This window comes from Lycium ferocissimum, chromosome 6 (assembly GCF_029784015.1).
Source record: "Lycium ferocissimum isolate CSIRO_LF1 chromosome 6, AGI_CSIRO_Lferr_CH_V1, whole genome shotgun sequence".
Classification (NCBI taxonomy): Eukaryota; Viridiplantae; Streptophyta; class Magnoliopsida; order Solanales; family Solanaceae; genus Lycium; species Lycium ferocissimum.
In genome coordinates, this window is record NC_081347.1 from 63,155,529 (window position 1) to 63,175,162 (window position 19,634).

Here is a 19,634-nt window from a genome sequence, read left to right on the forward strand (position 1 = left end):
AGAATCCGGAAGGAGAGTAATAAGGTTTTTACCTGATGTAAAACAATTTAGTAATGTAGTTGCTCATGTTTCTATTAGTAGATTCAACATACAGTCATCTATATAACATTGTACAGTAAACACGGAGTACACATTGGGATACCAATACGGCAATACCTTGCTATGTTGAAGTGTTACAAACTTAAACAAAGGTGAATTCTCATTATAAAGTGGAAGACCTTTGTTATGTTATGACCTTGTAGGAAGATCAACATAAACTTGTTCCCACCAACCACAACCAATTAAATTAGGAGGTTATTGTTGAGAAGATGAACTAACAAACATATTTTCTTACCAATCACAACCAAAAACTAATTCTCCTCCCTATTTTTCATATCCACATATCTATATAAACTTGTTCAAAGTGAAACCTAAAGCATAAAACTTACTAACTAGTCATCAAGCATTTATCACTTCAACAATGGCTTATCACTACACCCCATCTTTTTTCTTGTTATTACTTGTCACTTTGTGTTTAACAAGCAGCTATATAATTGAAGTAGAAGCACGCAATCTTCTTGAAGTAACCATGCCTGAGCTTCCTAAGCCTGAATTGCCACATTTACCGGAAATCCCAACTTTGCCTAAGCCTGAATTTCCTAAAATTACAAAACCCGAGCTGCCAACTCTACCAAAGCCCCAATTGCCAGAAATCCCAAAGCCGGAGTTGCCAACATTGCCGAAACTCGAGATTCCTGCCTTTCCTAAGCCTGAACTCCCAACTTTGCCAAAGCCAGAAATACCTCAAATGCCTAAAAAGCCTTGAGCGCGAGGCTTATGAAATTCTCTTTGCTTCATGAAGCAACATTGTTAAAATTTCATATTTCATTGTGTTGTGCGACCATAGATACTTTCCTTTGTTGTGCTAGAATCATTTCCGGCTTTCTGTTTTGGAAAGATTATTTATGTGATTGATTATGTAATTGTTCTGTCATCGATCAGCTCACTAATGTACTTGTGTTTCTAGTGGCATTATGCACACATTGTTTTTGTACTCTAAAATTGTCGTGTCTATGAGGTGGCTTTTACCTTAAAACTAATTTTGTAGTTCCTTATTCACTTGCATTGTAATCTCCTATGACTGTTGAATGTCATATTTCAATATGCATCATAACTCATCAGACAAGTACTCTGCACAAACCAGATTTTCTACTCTGTTTTCTTGATTCTAGCAATCCTTTGTCAGGGGTATTTTAAGTAATGAAATAACATCAAATTTGAATTGAGTTACAATGCTTTTCGCATAGATGGGGATTAACTAATACTAGTACATACATTGGAAAAGGGTCAAAATTTCCCGCGATCTATAGGATTTGGTAAAAAAATACCCTCCGTCCACCTATTGAGCCAAAATTCCCCTGCCGTTTCCTTCTGGCCCAAAATCACTTAAAAACTAACGTCGAATTAAAATAAAACGAAAAAGGGCCATAACTGCTCCTTAGCTATTGGATCTGGTTAAAAATATCCTCCGTTAATCCATATCAAATTAAATCGGGCAGGCACAATTGCCCTTATTCGGGGGTGGTCTTTAATTTTTGTCCCTTAAATTGCTAGTCTTTAATTTTTGCCCTTCACCTAAAAACCTATGGGTTCCGGGTTCAAACCCCCGCTCCGTCAAAAATTTAAAAAAAATTCGCAAGGCAAAGTTTGGATTTTGCAAGATAGAATTTGCCTGCAAAACTCTGCCTTAAGGCAGAGTTTGCTACTTTATAACACAGAGTTTGCCTTAAGGTAGTAAACTCTACTTAACGGAGTCCGGAACCAAAATAACCCCATAAAAAAGACAACCGACCAAAATACCCCCCAAAAAAACTACCTTTAACACAGTAAAATAATGCGCTAAAGATTTATTATTATTATTTTTTTGGTATAACACAATAAAATCTTTGCGGTATACCGACCAGTAAATAAAAAATTTTGGTTAACTCTTTTTTTTTTTTTTACAACTTTTTTTGCCATACTTTGACCAACGATTAGTTGTGTGTCAAGACTCCAAAACGTCAATACTTTATAGAGAACCTAATATTATTTTCTGCGTGTAATAATATAGGCTCAATACATCAAGGATACATAGACGGTCGGATCATCATTTTAGGGGTTGAAAAAGTGCCCGAAGTAAGTTTTGTTTGAAAACTTTAGGTTTAAGTGTTTTATTTTTGTAAGATTATTTCAGTCAATTTATATGTCGAGAAAAATTAGCCAGCTTTATTTTCCAAAATTGAAACCACAAAAGTGAAATTGACATTCACAGCTACATTACCCCGGGATTTTTACGTTGAAATCTATTGCGTATCATCATATTATAAGTCAAGAAAACTGAAAATTTCACACCAATTTGGGGGAAAATTCAAACTGAATGGGATAACAGGTTTTTTTTTTTTTTTTTTTTTTAAATTGGCTCGGCCAAACTGACTCGTGGCTATTTGTCGCATAGATCTCGAAAAAATCGCGTGAAACGGACATCCAAGCACAAAGTTATGACCATCTAAAGTTTGACCACTTTATAACTAGCTTTTCTCCCTATATTTTTCAAATACGTTTTTATCTAATTGAATTTATATTCAAAATAAAGTTATGTCTTGATTAAAAAATAATACGCTTAAATCAAAACCTTAATATATAAAACACTTAAACCTAAAGTTTCCAAACAGAACTTACTTCGGGTACCTTCTTAACCCCTAAAACGACGATCCGAACATTTACGTATCCTTGATGTATTGAGCCTACATTATTGTACACAGAAAAAAATATTAAATTCTATATAAAATATTAACATTTCGGAGTCTTGACGCACGATTAATCGTTGGTCAAAGTATGAAAAAAACACTAAGTGTTGCAAAAAAAGATTTATTAAAATAAGATGTTGCCATCTTTTTATGGAAAAAAAACACTAAGTATTCCTTAAGTGTGTTAGTTTTTAATACGTAACTTTATTTCGAATATGTTGTGATATTTTTAAGATAAGATTTATTATTACGAAATAGATATACAAAAAATATACTTAATATTTACAAAAAATGCACCCGCATAGGTTTGATCCTTGGTAGTTGGGATAAAAAAGAAGTAAAAAGAGATGGTTAAACCACCAAGCCAAGTTTGTGAAAGTGACAATGTAGACATTTTTTATTATTTATAAAGTTCACTAATGCCATCTAACTTGTTTTCATAAATTAAATTTCAAACATTGAAATTGACATTCAAAACATCACTACCACGGGATTACCATCTTCAAATATATTTTTTATCACTAGATTTTTACTAAAGACGAATGAAAATTGTGCACCAATTTGGGGCAAAGTTCAGATTATATGGAAAAAACGAGGTTTTTCTAGAAATTGGGCAGGCCAAACCGCCTTGCTGCAGTTTGCGCGGCTAGATCTCGCAAAAATACACAAAATCAAAAAACAAATCGCGTAAACTATACATCCGAACACAAAGTTATGACCATTTAAAGTTTCACCAATTTACAACTACTTTTTCTCCCTATACTCATTATTTGATAATTTTATCTTATCAATTTATATAACTACTTAAGTTCATGCCACATCAAACATCACTAATAATCGAGCACTTTTCAACCATGCCTTGGTTGGGTGCATGGTGCATGTTTCAGTAAATATTAAGTATATTTTTTGTGTATCTATTTCTTAATAATAAATCTTATTTTAAAAAGATCACAACATATTCAAAATAAATTTACGCATTAAAAAATAACGCACTTAAATCTAAAGCCTAAAAATAAAAAACTTTAAGCTAATGACAACAAGTCTTCAAACAAAAATGGACTTCGAGCACTTTTCAACCACTAAAATGACGACCCGAAGTTTTGGTTATCCTTGATGTGTTGAACCTACCTTATTAATCATACAAAAATAGGTAGGGTTCTATATAAAATATTAAAGTTCCGGAATCTCGAAGGATGATTAACATATGCCCAAAGTACGGAAAAAGTGTGAAAAAAAAAGAGACGTCCAGAATAACGTAGTAAAATACTGCGTTATTGGACTTAACTGAGCCGTTACAGTTAAGTCCAATAACGCAATAGTATTTTGGTTGATACTGTTTTTTTTTTTGGGTTATTTTGGTTCTGGACGCACCTTAAGGCAGAGTTTTCATGCAAACTCTACCTTATAAGGCAGAGTTTGCTACCTTAAGGCAGAGTTTGCCTGAAGGCATAAGACTCTGCCTTCATGCATAAGGCAGTTTGAATCCAAAACTCTGTCTTGTAATTTTTATTTTTATTTTTGACTGAGCGGGGATTCGAACTCAGAACCCAATGAGTTTTTAGGCGAAGGGCAAAAATTAAAGACCACCAATATGAGGGGCAAAAATTAGAGACCAGTGCCTTTGAAGGCAATCCGTGCAAAAAAAAAAAAAAAGAATTAAATCACCCTTAACTTGCTACAATAAACACTTCTTTTAAAAAATTAACACTTTTGACTTCTCAAAAACTTGCCTAAACAGGTTAGTAATCTTAAAGTTCTTGGTGTATACAAGTTAAAACACTTTAACAAACAATGTGTAATTCAACCAGATTGTTGAATGTTACTTCCCTTTTGTCACGTGATCATGTTTTTTTTTTTTGTGGTTAATTTTGAAATTATTATCTATGTGATATTCTGTCATCAGTTGCAGCTTCTATTGGAAGAAATATTTGTGTGATTGTTCACTCATCAGTTCACATTCTGTATTTGTGTTTCTAATGGCATTGCATATGCAATTTCTTTTTTCACAAGACTGCTCAAGAACATCAAGTGTCCATATATCACATGGAACTACCATAAATTCCTCCTTGGTAAGAAGTTTAAGTTGAGCCTAAATTCATAGTGTTTACATCAAAAAAGACTATCCTGGGATGTTGCTCTTAGCTGAGCTGAGACTCTTTTTATTTTTTCTTACATAGTTGGGACACAGCACGGAATTATTATTATTAACATGTATCTGAACCAGAAACTGGAATATACTTTAAAGCAGAAACAAAAAATTTCATAAACAAAACCAATATCTGAAAATTTTATAAGAACAGTATCTAAAAATTTATAAGAATTAAATCGAGCCCACTGAATGCATACTGTGTCCTTAAGAAAATTATTTCCTTCAATATACCTGAGGTTGTGGAATATATCCTCCCGGGATAGAACGATTTACTCACCGTTGTAGCGGTACTGCAAACTCCTACATACAACGATCTCACTCGATGGCAGTATATCACATGAGAATTTTAGTGCAAGAGAAAGAAGAAAGAAGATCAGAAAATTCATAAGGAAAAATCTGAAGATTATAACGTTATATATAGCCATGGAAGCGTTCGTTCAGAAAGGTCACATCCTTTCGGACATGTTCTGTTCTAATAGATGGGAGGGAATATTTAAATTATTCCGGGAAAAGAAATGGGTCGAAAATGGATCCGGGTCATGATTTGGATAATTAATTAATAATTAAATAAATATGGTCCAAAAAATTTATCAATTAGATCATTTGACTAAATCTGAGTCCAAAATCGAGTGATGACAACAATCCAAGGCCTGCCTTCCTCTCAACCTTTTAACTACTAGAAGGAATGCTTCTATATTTAAATACAAAGACTTTTCTTTCCACTACCAATGAGGGAGAAATGCTTCCTCCATAAAGCAAAAGGAAACAATTTTTCCCCCTCCATTTCCCATTCAACCAATCATTAAAACCCAACAGAAATGTCAAGCTCTAATTTAATTTGGAGGAAATCACGATTTTGAACTAACAATCATGACGTCAAGGAAACAAAAGCATGTATTTTTCAGTAGAGGAAAAGCAAGTTAAATATCTACCTCCATCTGAAAGGAGAGACACGAAAAAAAAAAAAAAAAAAAAAACAAAGAAATATCAGGAATGGACAACATTCAAGGTTTAGAAAAATAATGAAAGCTATGTTTTCGTTTTCAGTGTCAGAAATCGCCAAATAATTGCGTTAAGCTTCTAATCATGGTGTTCAAAGAGAAGTTTTGTTACATAACTGAAAATACTTAAAACAGTAGACTGACCGGAGTTCTTGGCCCCGAGTTTTAGCAATTGCCAAATTTATCACTGTCCTGGGGCATATTTACGGTGGTTTTTTTAAAAGTAGCTCAAAGACTAGTCTAGAAAACAGGTAAGCATGGCCAGAGAGGCCAATGGATCGGACTTATATCTTTCTTTCTTTATTTACATTTTTTTTTTTTTTTACTTGAGAATCCGGAAGGAGAGTAATAAGGTTTTTACTTGATGTAAACTAATTTGGTAATGGAGTTGTTCATGTTTCTATAACTAGATTAAACATACAGTCACCTATATAACATTGTAGATCAAACAAGGAGTACACATGCCAACAACTTGCCATGTTGAAGTGAACTTAAAGAAAGTGGAATTCTCATATAAAGTAGAAGACCTTTGTTATTTGTTATGTTATGACCTTGTAGGAAGATCAACATAAACTTGTTCCCACCAACCACAACCAATTAAATTAGGAGGTTGTTGTTGAGAAGATGAACTAACAAACATATTTTCTTACCAACCACAACCACAAACTAATTCTCCTCCCTATTTTTCATATCCACATATATAAACTTGGTCAAATTGAATTCTAAAGCATAAAACTTACTAACTAGTCATCAAGCATTTATCACTTCAACAATGGCTTATCACTACACCCATCTTTTTTCTTGTTATTACTTGTCACTTTGTCTTTAACAAGCAACTATATAATTGAAGTAGAAGCGCGCAATCTTCTTGAAGTAACTATGCCTGAGCTTCCTAAGCCTGAATTGCCACATTTACCGGAAATCCCAACTTTGTCTAAGCCTGAATTTCCTAAAATTCCAAAACCCGAGCTGCCAACTCTGCCAAAGCCTGAATTGCCAAAAATCTCAAAGCCAGAGTTGCCAACATTTCCAAAGCCTGAACTCCCAGCGTTGCCAAAACTCGAGATTCCTTCCATTCCTAAGCCAGAGTTGCTAGCTTTGCCAAAGGCTGAAATCCCACAAGTGCCTAAAAAGCCTTGAGCGCGAGGCATATGCGATTCTCTTTCCTCATTGAGGCAGCATTGTTAAAATGTTACCCTTCATTAATTATGTTATGTCATCCTATGTTTTTTCTTTGTTGTGCTAGACTTATTTCCAGTTTCCCTTTTGGAAGGTTTATTTGTGTGATCTTTCAATCATCAGTTGCAACATATATTTATGTGACTGTTCTATCTATTTGTGTTTCTTCTGGTGTTACATGTATATTATTCTTATACACTTAATTTTGAATCTTTTAGGTGGCCTATGACACTGGTGATTTTAATTCTATTTTTTTTTCCCTTAATCTCCAATAATTTTTCTTCTTTCTTTTTCTTGGTGACTGAGTAGAGAATTTGATAGACCTTTGGGGCATTTTAATGTTAAATATATTATATTAAATTGCCAAGTTCATTGCACAAGTGTCCATAAAGTTGTGGCATTACCATTCACGTTCTAGGCCATTAAAAAGAATGAATCTTGGTCTTTATTTTCTTTGTAACCTCCTCCCATAACTCACCCACATTCATCCTCTTTATGTGTGTAACTTATGTAACCTCTAAATAATAATTCTTCCATTTATCTACCTACTTTACTACCCTATTCATATCAAATTATTTCAAGGATGATTTTCCTAGTTATAAATAGTTAGTTAGTCATCCTTAACTTGTGGGGTGTAGAGAAAAATATATACTTTGGAGAGTTCAGAGTTTATTTGTTGAAGGAAGGTATTTTCTTTTCGGTGGAGCTTTGGACTCAACATCTTGTCCAGAGTTTGTTGAGTTATACGACGTGTCATTGTATCTGGAGGGGACAAGTCGTAAAGATTACTTACGGGCCAGGATTAGATTCTTTGCAGCTGGCTTGAATCTCCTTAAAGAGAAAATGGCGAGATATCCGCGCTGCCTCCAAGAGATATTTTATTTCTTCATTTTATTTTTCAATTGTAATTGTAATTTCATTGTATTATCACTAACAATTTTTAGGAGATTCACGGCTACAATTGAAAAATCCGCGGATGTCAGCTAGAGATCTTAACAAGCCATTTCGATTCAACGGTACTCATTTTAAGAGATGGAAGGGTAAGTACTTGTATGCCTTGAACCGTAGCACAGTGGCTCACGGCACTCGGTGCGCTTCTTTGCGTGTGACCGAGGCGAACCACCATGGCTTTTTGAATCGTCATGAGGCATAACATCGAGCGGAATATAACGTGAATGCATGATGAGCCTTTATAAACGTAGTAAGTCATAATCTTAATAAAAATACTTGTTTAAAAAGGAGTGCGGAAATAACATGAATGAACCAAAATAGCTATACGACTAAAGACGTCGACATAACATATCAGACTTGTCTAATCCATGAAACCTCTATCATGAGTCATTGGAAAATATCTTTGGGACAAGGCCACCGGTATACCTTAGATGCGTAACTAATCATAAAATAAAGTTGACTAAACCCGAATGAAGATGGGGCTCGCCTTTGACTGGGCGATATCTGATGCTTGTCCCTGCGAGCGGTAATGTAGTCACGGCATCAATACTGCGTATTGAAATCGGGCCCCGGTTCAATAAAGGGGACGATCGGCACATTGAATGTCTTTGACGCTAATGGCAAGCTGAATGAAATAACATGGGACGTAAAGTAACAAAGATAAGTGAACAGTGAGCGGAAACACGGTTATGACATGAACATGAATACATATATAATATAAAGCATGAGTAAAACATGGTAGGTAGGAAAGGCATTTCATAATAATGCAATATAATATCACCGCGTGGGTACGTGAGTCTGAAAATCCTCGCCGCGACGTGAGCCTCATACCTTGCCGGGGTATAAGATGGTATCGTGCTGATGGATCCGTTCGGTGTAAAATTAAGGTATCGTCCTATGCGGGCGGAGCGATCCTTGTCTACGGTGGCCTACGTAATTTCGGGCTATCCCGAGCCTTCTCGGTAATTTGTGAAACTCTCAAAAACATGAACAAAATATAGTTGGCTAAAAGCCCCGCTGATTTTCGTGAATTAACTTGTACTTGTCTTGTAATCATGATTTCACGAAATAACTTGTAAACATGGTTTCATGAAATAGCTTATAAATATGGTTTCATGAAATAAATGGTATTTAGTATGTATGTATCTTGTATCATACATTTAAAGTAATTATATAATACAAATGCATGAAAACTTGTAGACATGATGATATTCATGAAATAAGTATTTTTATTTAAAACATGCGTACGCAAAGTTAACCCAATGGAATACAAGATACCAAGGTTTTCGTGATTACGGACGGATTCTCAATAATCATAAAGAAATATTAAGAACTCAATGACGGAATTATAATCATTCATACATAATATAATCATGGACATGGACCTGGGGTTATAGCAACGCCAGATAAACCCTAGTTTTTTATAGAGAATCATAATTTATGTGGATTATGAGGCGTGGGGAAGAAACAATGATGTTCCCGCGCGTAGATAGTAACTACTACATACCTTAGTCGCTCCCAAAACTTGAATTAAAGACTTGAGCTTTGAACAGGTTTCAAAATCTTGAATTCTTGAACCTTGAGATGGATTTTCTTGAAAACCCTAGTTTTAGGAATGATGATTTCTTGTTTAGACAAGGATATGTATTAGAATTGACTTGGAATAATTAGAGTAGGCTTACCTTGGTGTTCCCGAGGTTCGGGACTTGTTCTCATGGATATATAGGGTGATTTTTCGTGACTAGGGATGCTAGGAAATAAACCAAGCTTTAAATATAACTTAAAACGCGAATCCCGAATTTGACCGAAATCGACCTCGTTCGATGGTTCTGAATCTTAGGGGAATATGAGTGTCCGATAGTATAGCCTCCATTTTAATTCCAGGTACACTCCACCTATGGTAGCCGACATGGGAGATCGCGTACACCTGTTCGTTGCGAGTGGATTAAAATACATTTAACGGGTAAGTGTTTGATCGCTTCACTTTAGGACGGTATGGATATTTCCCGCATCCGTGCCCACGCCAGAACCTAGAAAAAAATGCTGAAGAACAACAACAAGAAGGAGCGTAAGTATGAGGCGATTATAAGAAGCAGGTCGCATCCTCGAGTCCTACTGACGAACCTAGAGCAGTGGCGAGAAACATCATTCTAGACACACAGTTATTCAACCACTAGCGCACCTCCACGACGACATGGTGCCGAGGCCCGATCGCCCTATTCGTTCCGGCATCGAATCGTAGTTTCGAGAGTCGAGCTCTCGTATAGGATCGAGTCGCCGCATAGCATCATCTATACCACAACGTACCCGCCGCGTAAACTATATTGGGGGCCGTGTCGCCCGGGTTTGGATGTTTGCTATGTTTGCGACCGGCCGGGCCATACATGAAGAAGGGCCCATTTCGAGGCGGTAGGCGTGCGGTCGGCCCCGCGGATCCGCGCATGGTTCTTCGTCGCTCACGCGCCCTCCCGCAAGGCTCCAGAACACAATGCAGTAGGTGCAGGACGCTGAAAGCGTTCGCCCGAGTAGTCCTCAGCATCGTACGTATGCATTAGCGGAGCAACAAGATCTAGAGTCCCTCCCCGATGCTGTCACAAGTATATCTGCACCTTTGATAACGTGTTAAAAGAAGAGCACATTTATTATTAAGCAAGTATGAACTGAGAGGTTTTATGCTATGTAGTGACGATAATTGGTAAAGCATGAAATGTTGTGGTAATAGTGTTTATACATCCTTAAGGATAGTGTTGATCCATCATCTGCGATTTTTATGAGATACCTTTTAAAGTACTACCGATGAGACTTAGGAAAAAAAATGGGTTGTATGGATGATGGTACTCAAGTTTTAGCGAAGCAAGGTATGGAGAGTAGAACTTCTAAGATAGTAGTTGTCTAAATGTTAGAGAAGAGATGAGGTCGGTTAGAAAAAGTAAGAGAATGATATACGCTACCGAGTAAGTTAGTTATTAATGAAAGTTTCCTCATCGTATAGACTATATTGTCAATATGTTTTATAAAGATATGAATGTAAAGAAAATATACGAGACATGAGTTATAGCACTTTAGAAGTTTACCGTTATAGGTTTATTAAGCTAGTAGTACAAGGCTGCATAATCAACGAAGGAAATGAGAGATGTTCTAGAAAAAGTAACTGTATGGTGGAAAGGGAATGGGAAAGGTATAGGTGGATATAGAACGCGTCCTCAATCGATGAGATGAATTTGTAGTCTAAGAGATGCCTGTCTAAAGAAAGAGTGTTCAGGTAATGAAGAAGAGAGAGAATATTAATAATCAGGAAAATTTGTTTTGGAAAATGGAGTTGGGTACTAAATACTACTACAGTGATGAAATGGGAATACGAGTGATAGGAGGAAGGCGTAGCAAGAAGGTCAACGATGAAGTGGTAAAGAGGATTGAATAAGAAGGAACTCGAAGAAAATAGTGGACTAAGACGGGAAGCTAAGTGAAATAGTCGCCGCGATTTAATTGAAATGAGGATAAACTATTTGAAAGCCTACGAAAGTTTGACGATAGTGATCCTCGGTGTCACATTGTTGAGATGAGAAAATTTCTTTTTGAAAGAATTATGAAAGTTATTAGGAGATTTCTTAAGAATAGATGCGGGATGATTTAGAGAGCTTAATTAACTTATCTCGTAATTGGAATTAGTAAATTCAGACTTTCATATGCCTATGCTTTGCAAGTGCATTGATAATTTCCCATAGTTGTGCCGAGTAATGATAGTTGAATTATGGAACCGTTATTATGCGAGAAGTTCCTATTTCCTCATCGTACAAAGATGATTCATACGTTTTTGTACATTTTGTAAAAGCCTTTTTGGTACAAGTGATCTTTGTGTTGGTCCTCATAACCACTTATTACTAATATATATATAAGGGATAATAAAAGGGCTTTTGTGGTCCTCACAAAACCTTCCCAAAAATTATTAAACTTTTCAATTAATTACTTCTGGTCTGACGATCTTATTTTTAAAGTCAAATTTATTTTTTATTCTTATGGTTTACTTTTTAAAAATTCGAACGGTCGCTCTTATTTACTCGTTTTCTATCAAGTATCCGCACCCACATTAGTTCGCCTAATCAGGATTCACATCGCATAGGGCCCAATCGTAAAGCGCTCCCTACCAAGGATTTTTTTCATATCCAGGCTTGAACCCGAGACCCCTGGTTAAGGGAGGAACAACCCCATCCGCTGCACTTTTTTTCCCTGTTGCTCTCTTCTATTGATCTTATCCATTAACCTAAAAAATAGTCATTTCTTCGGTGGATATTCTTGCTTCTTGTTGCTCTTTGTTTTCTTCTTTTTCATTTGTTGCTTATTATAGATTTTTACATGTAAGCATTTCTTTTACTTTATATTTGTATTATGAAATTTGGAATTTAAAATTCTTTTACTCATATGTAGGCATTTCTTTTACTTTATATTTATAATACTTTAATGAGCTCATATGCGTTTACCAAGAATAGTACAAAAATGATTTTCAGATAGTTTTGAAAATTATTAAATGATGCCATACGATGTTGAAAATGAAGAGAATATTATCAGTAAGATCGGGTTATCTTTAAAATCTCTGATTTGGTTAACTAAAATTAATCTTTTAAACACAAAATGAGTTTGAAGTAGGGTGAAATTAGAGTGTCAGCTACCGATTTGATCGGATTCGGTAGCACTTTAGTTCAAATTCTGTATTTGTTTTAAAAGTTCATTTAATATGCATAAATTATTAATTTAGAACTAAATAACTTAAAAATTTAGGATTCGAAACTCATATATTTCAAATTATGGCTCCGCATTTAATTTGAAGTAAATAATTTCATTAAAATGAAAGTTAAGATATTAAAGGAGCGAAATGAAATTTTTGTTTTTATATATTGAAAATATACTTATTTGAAGTTTAATTATTACCAACATAATTATATTTCTTTAATTAAAATTTTACTTTTTATATCTGGAGTTGGGCTCGGGCTTAGCAGGGGGCCTCATAAAACTAGTATATAATAGATATAGAAATATAAGTGCCAAAGGAGGACCAACATAGCATTAACAAATTGTACATAGAGCATTCCATGTTGTACCCATCTATTTCTATTATATTTTATTCTATATTATATATATTTTATATTATATTTTTCTATTATATATAAGTGGCTAAGGGGGACTAACACCGCATCAAATACTTGTACCAAAAGCTTTACAAATTGTACACGCAATGAATGCTTGTACCAAAAGCTATATAACTTGTACACTTTACACTACTTTTTTATCCCACGTGGACATATGTTATAGTACTTAATATTTATTCTCTTCTCATGTATAGATGTATGCACTTCAATTTTAATTGCCCAATACATTTATTTTCTCCGTGCGCTTTAACTTGTTCACTTATGACTTTTCATGTTCTTTCTGAATATTTATTCTCTTCTCATGTATAGACTTATGCAGTTCATAATTCTCCTACACAAATTTATTTTCTCCGTGCACTTTTATTTGTTCACTTTTGATTTTTCACGTTCTTTAAGAATTAATAAATCTCATGTGGATATATGTCATAGTACTGAATATTTATTACACGTATGCACTTCAATTTTAATTCTTCGACACATATTTATTTCCTCCGTGCACTTTTACTTGTTCACTTTTGACTTTTCACGTTCTTACTGAATATTTATTCTATTCTCATGTATACATGTATGCACTTCAATTTTAATTCTCCGACACATATTTATTTCCTTCGTGCATTTTTACTTGTTCACTTTTGACTTTTTATGTTTTTTAAGAATTAATAAATGAAATACTCCCTCTGTCTCATATTACTTGGCCACATTACTTGACTTTTCACGTTCTTTAAGAATTAATAAACGAAGATCTCCGCTATCCCATATTACTTCGCCACATTACACACCTAGGTGGATGAACACAACAACAATAAGTTGACTAAAAGCTAACCGAAATTGTACGCTGAGAGACTAGCATTTGTACATTTTGATTTCGAACATTAATTCTACCTCTTTGTGTGTACATTTTTTAAGTCCCCACGGGTTCGCAGTGCCTTAATTGTCCTTTCATTTCCTTCATTGGCATATCTCCCTCTCGTCTCAAGTTAAGCGTCTACGTTTTGACTAGACATATGAATTAAGAAATAAAGATAGACTTTCAAATCTTGTGGCCTAAATTAAAATGTATAATATAATAAAAAAATCTTTGAATCTTGTGATTATAAACTTCGATATGTAGGATATTTGAATTGTCAACTTACTAAATATAAAAGAAGCGGACATAATCAAAATAAGATAATTTTTTTTTTAATTTCTAACAACAAACACCAAGCGTGATTTAACACAACATAAACGACAAACAGACGAAAAGGAATCAAATTTACTCTAAGCCAGACTAACATTTGTACATTTTAAGTTGCATATTAATTCCTACCTCGTTGCAGGTTTATTTAAGTCCTCACATGTCCGTAAATCGTCTCAATTCGTCCTTTCATTTTCTTCATTCTCGTATATACTCCCTCCTCGTTTCAATTTAAGTGTCTACGTTCGACCGCATACAGGTTTTCGTTGGAAGAAATGTTATTTACTCCTAATCTCGTTGCCTAAATTATAAATGTGTATAATATAATAAAATATCCTTTGAATCTTGTGATTATAAACTTAACACGTAAGTGATATTCGAATCATTAACTTACTAAATATAAAAAGAGGTATGATATAACCAAAATAAAACAAATTTTAACAACAATTGAGAAATTACGGGAAAAAATAAGTAGGAAAAGAAAAAAATATGGAGACTTACTAAGGAGAATCTAAAGTATACTTTGCTTAAAATATACAAACTATAAAGATTAACTAAATCGATTAATCAAATTAATCATACGAATTTCTCGCGCATCGAAGATGCATAGATCAGTAGCCCTATTATACTTGGGCAAACTTGAGTAGCTTTTTCATGACACAAAAAAATTTAATGACTTTATGTGATACCAGATAAAGTTGAATAACTTATTAGTTATAAAAATAGTTGAGTGACCATCCGCAAGATCAGTCCAGCTGTTATATGATTGAGCCTATAATGATTTAAAAAAAAAAGTAATATGAATAATGAATGATCAAGATTCAGGCCGGTGACAGCAGGTGAGCATGGAGCTTTGAGGTACCGGGTTCATCTAAACCCAATATTTTTGGTATGGAGTATAAATTTATATGCAAACATCCACTAAAATTATTATAAATAGTATATATGAACCCATAATTTTTTAAAATATAATTGAATCGCCGCTAAAATTTAAAGATGCAGCTCTTAAATTTAAATCGAATTGCCTTCCTGGGATAACACTGTAGGAATAAAACTAACCAGGCCAAGGCTCAAGAGTAAGCGTAGAAAGTTATTGGATTCTCTTAGATGTGTATATGTAGAAAGTGATAGATTCTTTAAGGTAAAGAACGGACCGATGAGATATGTCCCGTTAATTTCAAGAATAATTAGGTGCTAGAATTATTCTCAAGTGATAAAAAGAATAAAAACACAGAAATCAAGACTAGGCCGAGGGATAATTGGAGGTCCTTTTCTAATAAACACACAGAAATCAAGACTAGGCCGTGGTATAATTGGAGGTCCTTTTCTAATCATTGTACTCCCTCCATTCACTTTTAATTATTCACTATTTCAAAAATAAATTTTCACTTTTACTTGTTCACTTTCACATATTAAGAGAAAAATAATGAGTTTTTCCTATTTTACCCTTAGCATTAATTACTCATTTCAAATCATTTTTCAAATCCAATACAATTATACATCAATTAATATGGATATCATGATAAATTATGCACTTTATTTATTATTTTTTAGAAGCATGCAAAATCCACAGTGGACAAGTAAAAGTGAACGGAGGAACTATATATATGTCTTCCACCTTCATATGTTGTTGTGACACATACCAATTAAGTTCAAATTTGCAAAACCATTTTGATTTTCCAGTACTCTTTTGTTAGAAAAAGAAAGAAAGGAAATAATGGAGATGTTGGGACTTCTTAAAATTAGGGTGCAGAGAGGCATCAATCTGCCACTCAAGGATACATTTCATAGTGATCCTTATGTTGTTGTCACCATGGGTGAACAGGTATACGTTAGTTATTTTCTTTGACAATATTTTGGCATATTGAGTTGTCGACTTTATCGCGTTTAGAGGCAAATCTAGGACGAATTCTTTGATTATGGTTAGCTCCTATATTTCTATATAAAAGATATTACAGCCGATGATTAGCTGCTTTAGTTTAGTGGTGGATCTACATCATTAGTTACGGTTTAACAGAATTCAGTAATTTTGGCTAGATCATGTATTTATGTTAGAAAATTCATTTAATATGTATAAATAATTTATCTCGAACAGATACATGTTATTTCTTGGTCTTTGATATATTTTGGCATATTCATGCATCCAATCAATGGTCAAATATATTGCGTCCAGAGGCAAATCTAGGACGGGTTCTTTGGTGAGGATTGAGCTCCTATAGTTCTAATTGAAAAATATTAGTCAGTTATAGCTTATTTAGTTCATGGCCGGATCTACATCATTAGTTACGGTCCGACAAAATAAAATCCAGCAATTTTGGTCCAGACCATACAGTTGTGTTAAAAAATAAAAAATCAATTAATCTGTAAATAATATATCTCGAACTCAATAACTGTCTTGTCTTAAATTTTAGAACTTATAAACTTAAAATTCTGAATTCGCATCTGTGCTTCTTGATGTCAATTTTAGATATATGTTTTTAATGTTGATGTTGTGCAATCGTCTTACAGCGAGTGAAGACTAGTTGCAAGAAGAACAACTGCAACCCTGTTTGGGATGATGAATTGACACTGGCATTGAAATATCCAAATGTTCCAATTGTTTTGGTGAGTATTCTCTTTATGATGATTGCTGGAAGTATGTTGTGTTCTTTGTAAGTCTCTCTGTTTCAATTTATGTGGCTTAATTTGGAGTACGAGGGTCAAACTAAGTACTTCATCCCTCCCAATTTATGTGGCACCACTTGACTTGGCATGGAGTTTAAGAAAGAAATGAATACTTTTGAAATGTGAGGTCCAAAACAAGCCTTAAATAAACGTGTGGTTGTAAATCATCTTATAAAGTTAAATTGTTTAAATCTGAAAAGATGACATTTTTTTATTGCAGGCAAAAAGTTTAAAATGCCATATAAATTGGGACAGAGGGAGTACTAACTGATGTTTGATGTAAATTCAGAGATAATAATGTTTGATGTAAAGAGTATAATAAGTCACTATAGTTAACAATTCAAAATATTTAAAAAAGTATTTGAAAAAATTATGTTCAAAGAAAATATTCTTTGATTGTCCAAATAGTAACTAAGACAAACAAATTTAAACGAAGGAAGTATGTTATTTGGTATCATAATAGGTTTGATCTGAATTAAAAGTGATCATGTTAGGATTTATACTGTAAGAGAGCTTTGGACAATCAATAGCTTATATGGGTATGAGTTCGAGGCAATACAAAATCAGCTGCGAAATTGATCTTTGCGTTGCATTAAATTACTACACTACACTCCATAGGCAATTATCATCACCTTCCTGGGGTGCCGTCCTTCCCTAGATCCTCGTAAACATGGGATGCTTCGTAAATCTAGCTGCCTTCATGTTAGGATTTACACTTCCAATAAATTTTAACATGTGATTACTTGTTAGTTATTATTTTTATCAGGCTAATTACCAAGTAATAACCTTATGATTGGCCTGATTACGTTAAAAAATTTACACTATTAATTATTGAACTTAAACTCTTGAAGTTAAATGGTCTAAAGACATCTGCAAAATATGTGCTATTACATAGGTACTCTGATGTAGTTTCTGATTTGATCTATGGTGATATTTTCAGGCTGTATATGACAAAGATACATTCAGTAAAGATGACAAAATAGGGGAAGCAGAGATAGACATAAAACCATATCTTGAAGCTATGGAAATGAGCTATGATCAGGACCTTCAAGATGGTGTCAAAATTGGCAGAGTTCAACCAGACAGAAACAATTGCTTAGCTAAAGAAAGTTGCATTATATGTGAAAATGGAAAAATAATCCAAGACATGGTACTTATGCTGCAAAATGTTGAATGTGGTGAAGTAGAAGTGCAAATTGAAGTGATCCCTAAAATGCTCTCTGATGATTAAGCTAATTCTTTAGTAGATTAAGCTCGGCGAATCAGAAACTATTGTATTTTTTCTATAACAGCACTCTCCCATGATTTCCACAATAATGTTTGCTTATGAAACTTTTTTTCACGTAGTTCTGGTCTCTTGTAATACAAGTCTTGGATGAGGCTATCGTTCTAACTGATATATGGGCAAACCTTAGTTTGGATTTTCCACAGGCAGTTTGGATTTTCCACAGGCTTTATGTAATATCCAGGGGACATCCTATAGTTTTTTTTTTTTTCGTTGCTGTAATAAAATTACTGTATCGGACGATGGAGTTTAATGCAATCCTAATTTTATCTATTATCAATTGTAGCAGGGCCCTCCCCCAGGTCCTTGACTTTGATTTTGAAACTGATCAAGCTGTACGTGTAGAGTGATATTTGACTCAATTTTCACTGCTAACTCGATTTTAACTGCAAACCACCAAAGTGAGCAGAGAATCTATTGGTAAAATAAATAAAATTTACTGTAAAAGTCAAATTAAGACAGTTAGTATGGTGCAAAGATAAGTTTCTGCTTTAATTTTTCTTTTTTTTACCTTGTCCTTTTCTCTCTCTCTCTCTCTCTCTTTTTTTTTTTTTTTTTTGAGAAAGAGGTCTACCAACATAAAGAGTTTTCTATTATTGAAGTATAATAATATCAAGAAAAAAGGAATTTTTTTACCAAAATCATTATTTATTGCAATTCACCAAAATATATATTCTTTTGAAAATTTACAGAAGTAGAAAACGTATTCCGCAGTAAGGTATTATGCATTATTTTATTCAAAAAATTTAACGGGCAAAAAGTTAAAGGTTAACGGTGTTAAAGGGTAATTCGTTACTGGTACACCTCGAAAAATTTCCCATTGATGCATAGTGAGTAGACTAACGAAGGGCACGAAGTATACGAGGTTTTAATAAGTAAGAAGTAGTATTTAATGGTTCTAATTGAAATTTCAAAGACATTCGAGGTAAGAGAAGAAAGTTCGTCAAGAGAGGCGAGGTATACATTGTGTATCGGAGAGGATTTACAAAGTACCAAGTTAATTGTTACACCTCGCATTTTCATATGTTGAGTTTCGCCGAATGCTAGTTGTCCTAGTCTTGGGAGGTAGGACAAATTTTTCGAGGTCATGAGGATAGATATGTCTATCTTGGGTATGTAATGGAGTAAAACCATGTTTAGTAAGCCTCGGGAAGGTTTAAGACTCGTCGTATCATCGGAGTTAAGTTTCGGCGAAAGTTTGGCAAAGTGTCACATTGGCGCAACATGCGCGGCAGCACGCTTTGCGGTAACGCGATTGTTAGCAAAATGTGATGGTGAAATTTGTGATGTTGGGGGTAGACCACTGCGGTAAAAAGCAGCTT

General features: G+C 34.2%; 2 protein-coding genes across 2 annotated transcripts; both read left to right on the plus strand.

Moving 5' to 3' along the window:
* The first annotated feature begins 420 nt into the window (after nt 1-420).
* LOC132059988 (protein PELPK2-like) lies at nt 421-1,041 on the plus strand. The gene has a single exon (XM_059452830.1). It carries the CDS (start codon nt 461-463, stop codon nt 803-805), a length of 345 nt encoding a protein of 114 aa, XP_059308813.1. The 5' UTR covers nt 421-460; the 3' UTR covers nt 806-1,041.
* A 14,940-nt stretch (nt 1,042-15,981) lies between these two features.
* Nucleotides 15,982-18,585, plus strand: LOC132059989 (protein C2-DOMAIN ABA-RELATED 7-like). The gene is made up of 3 exons (XM_059452831.1): nt 15,982-16,188; nt 16,872-16,967; nt 17,968-18,585. Exons 1-3 carry the CDS (start codon nt 16,081-16,083, stop codon nt 18,256-18,258), a joined length of 495 nt encoding a protein of 164 aa, XP_059308814.1. The 5' UTR covers nt 15,982-16,080; the 3' UTR covers nt 18,259-18,585.
* The last annotated feature ends 1,049 nt before the right edge of the window (nt 18,586-19,634 follow it).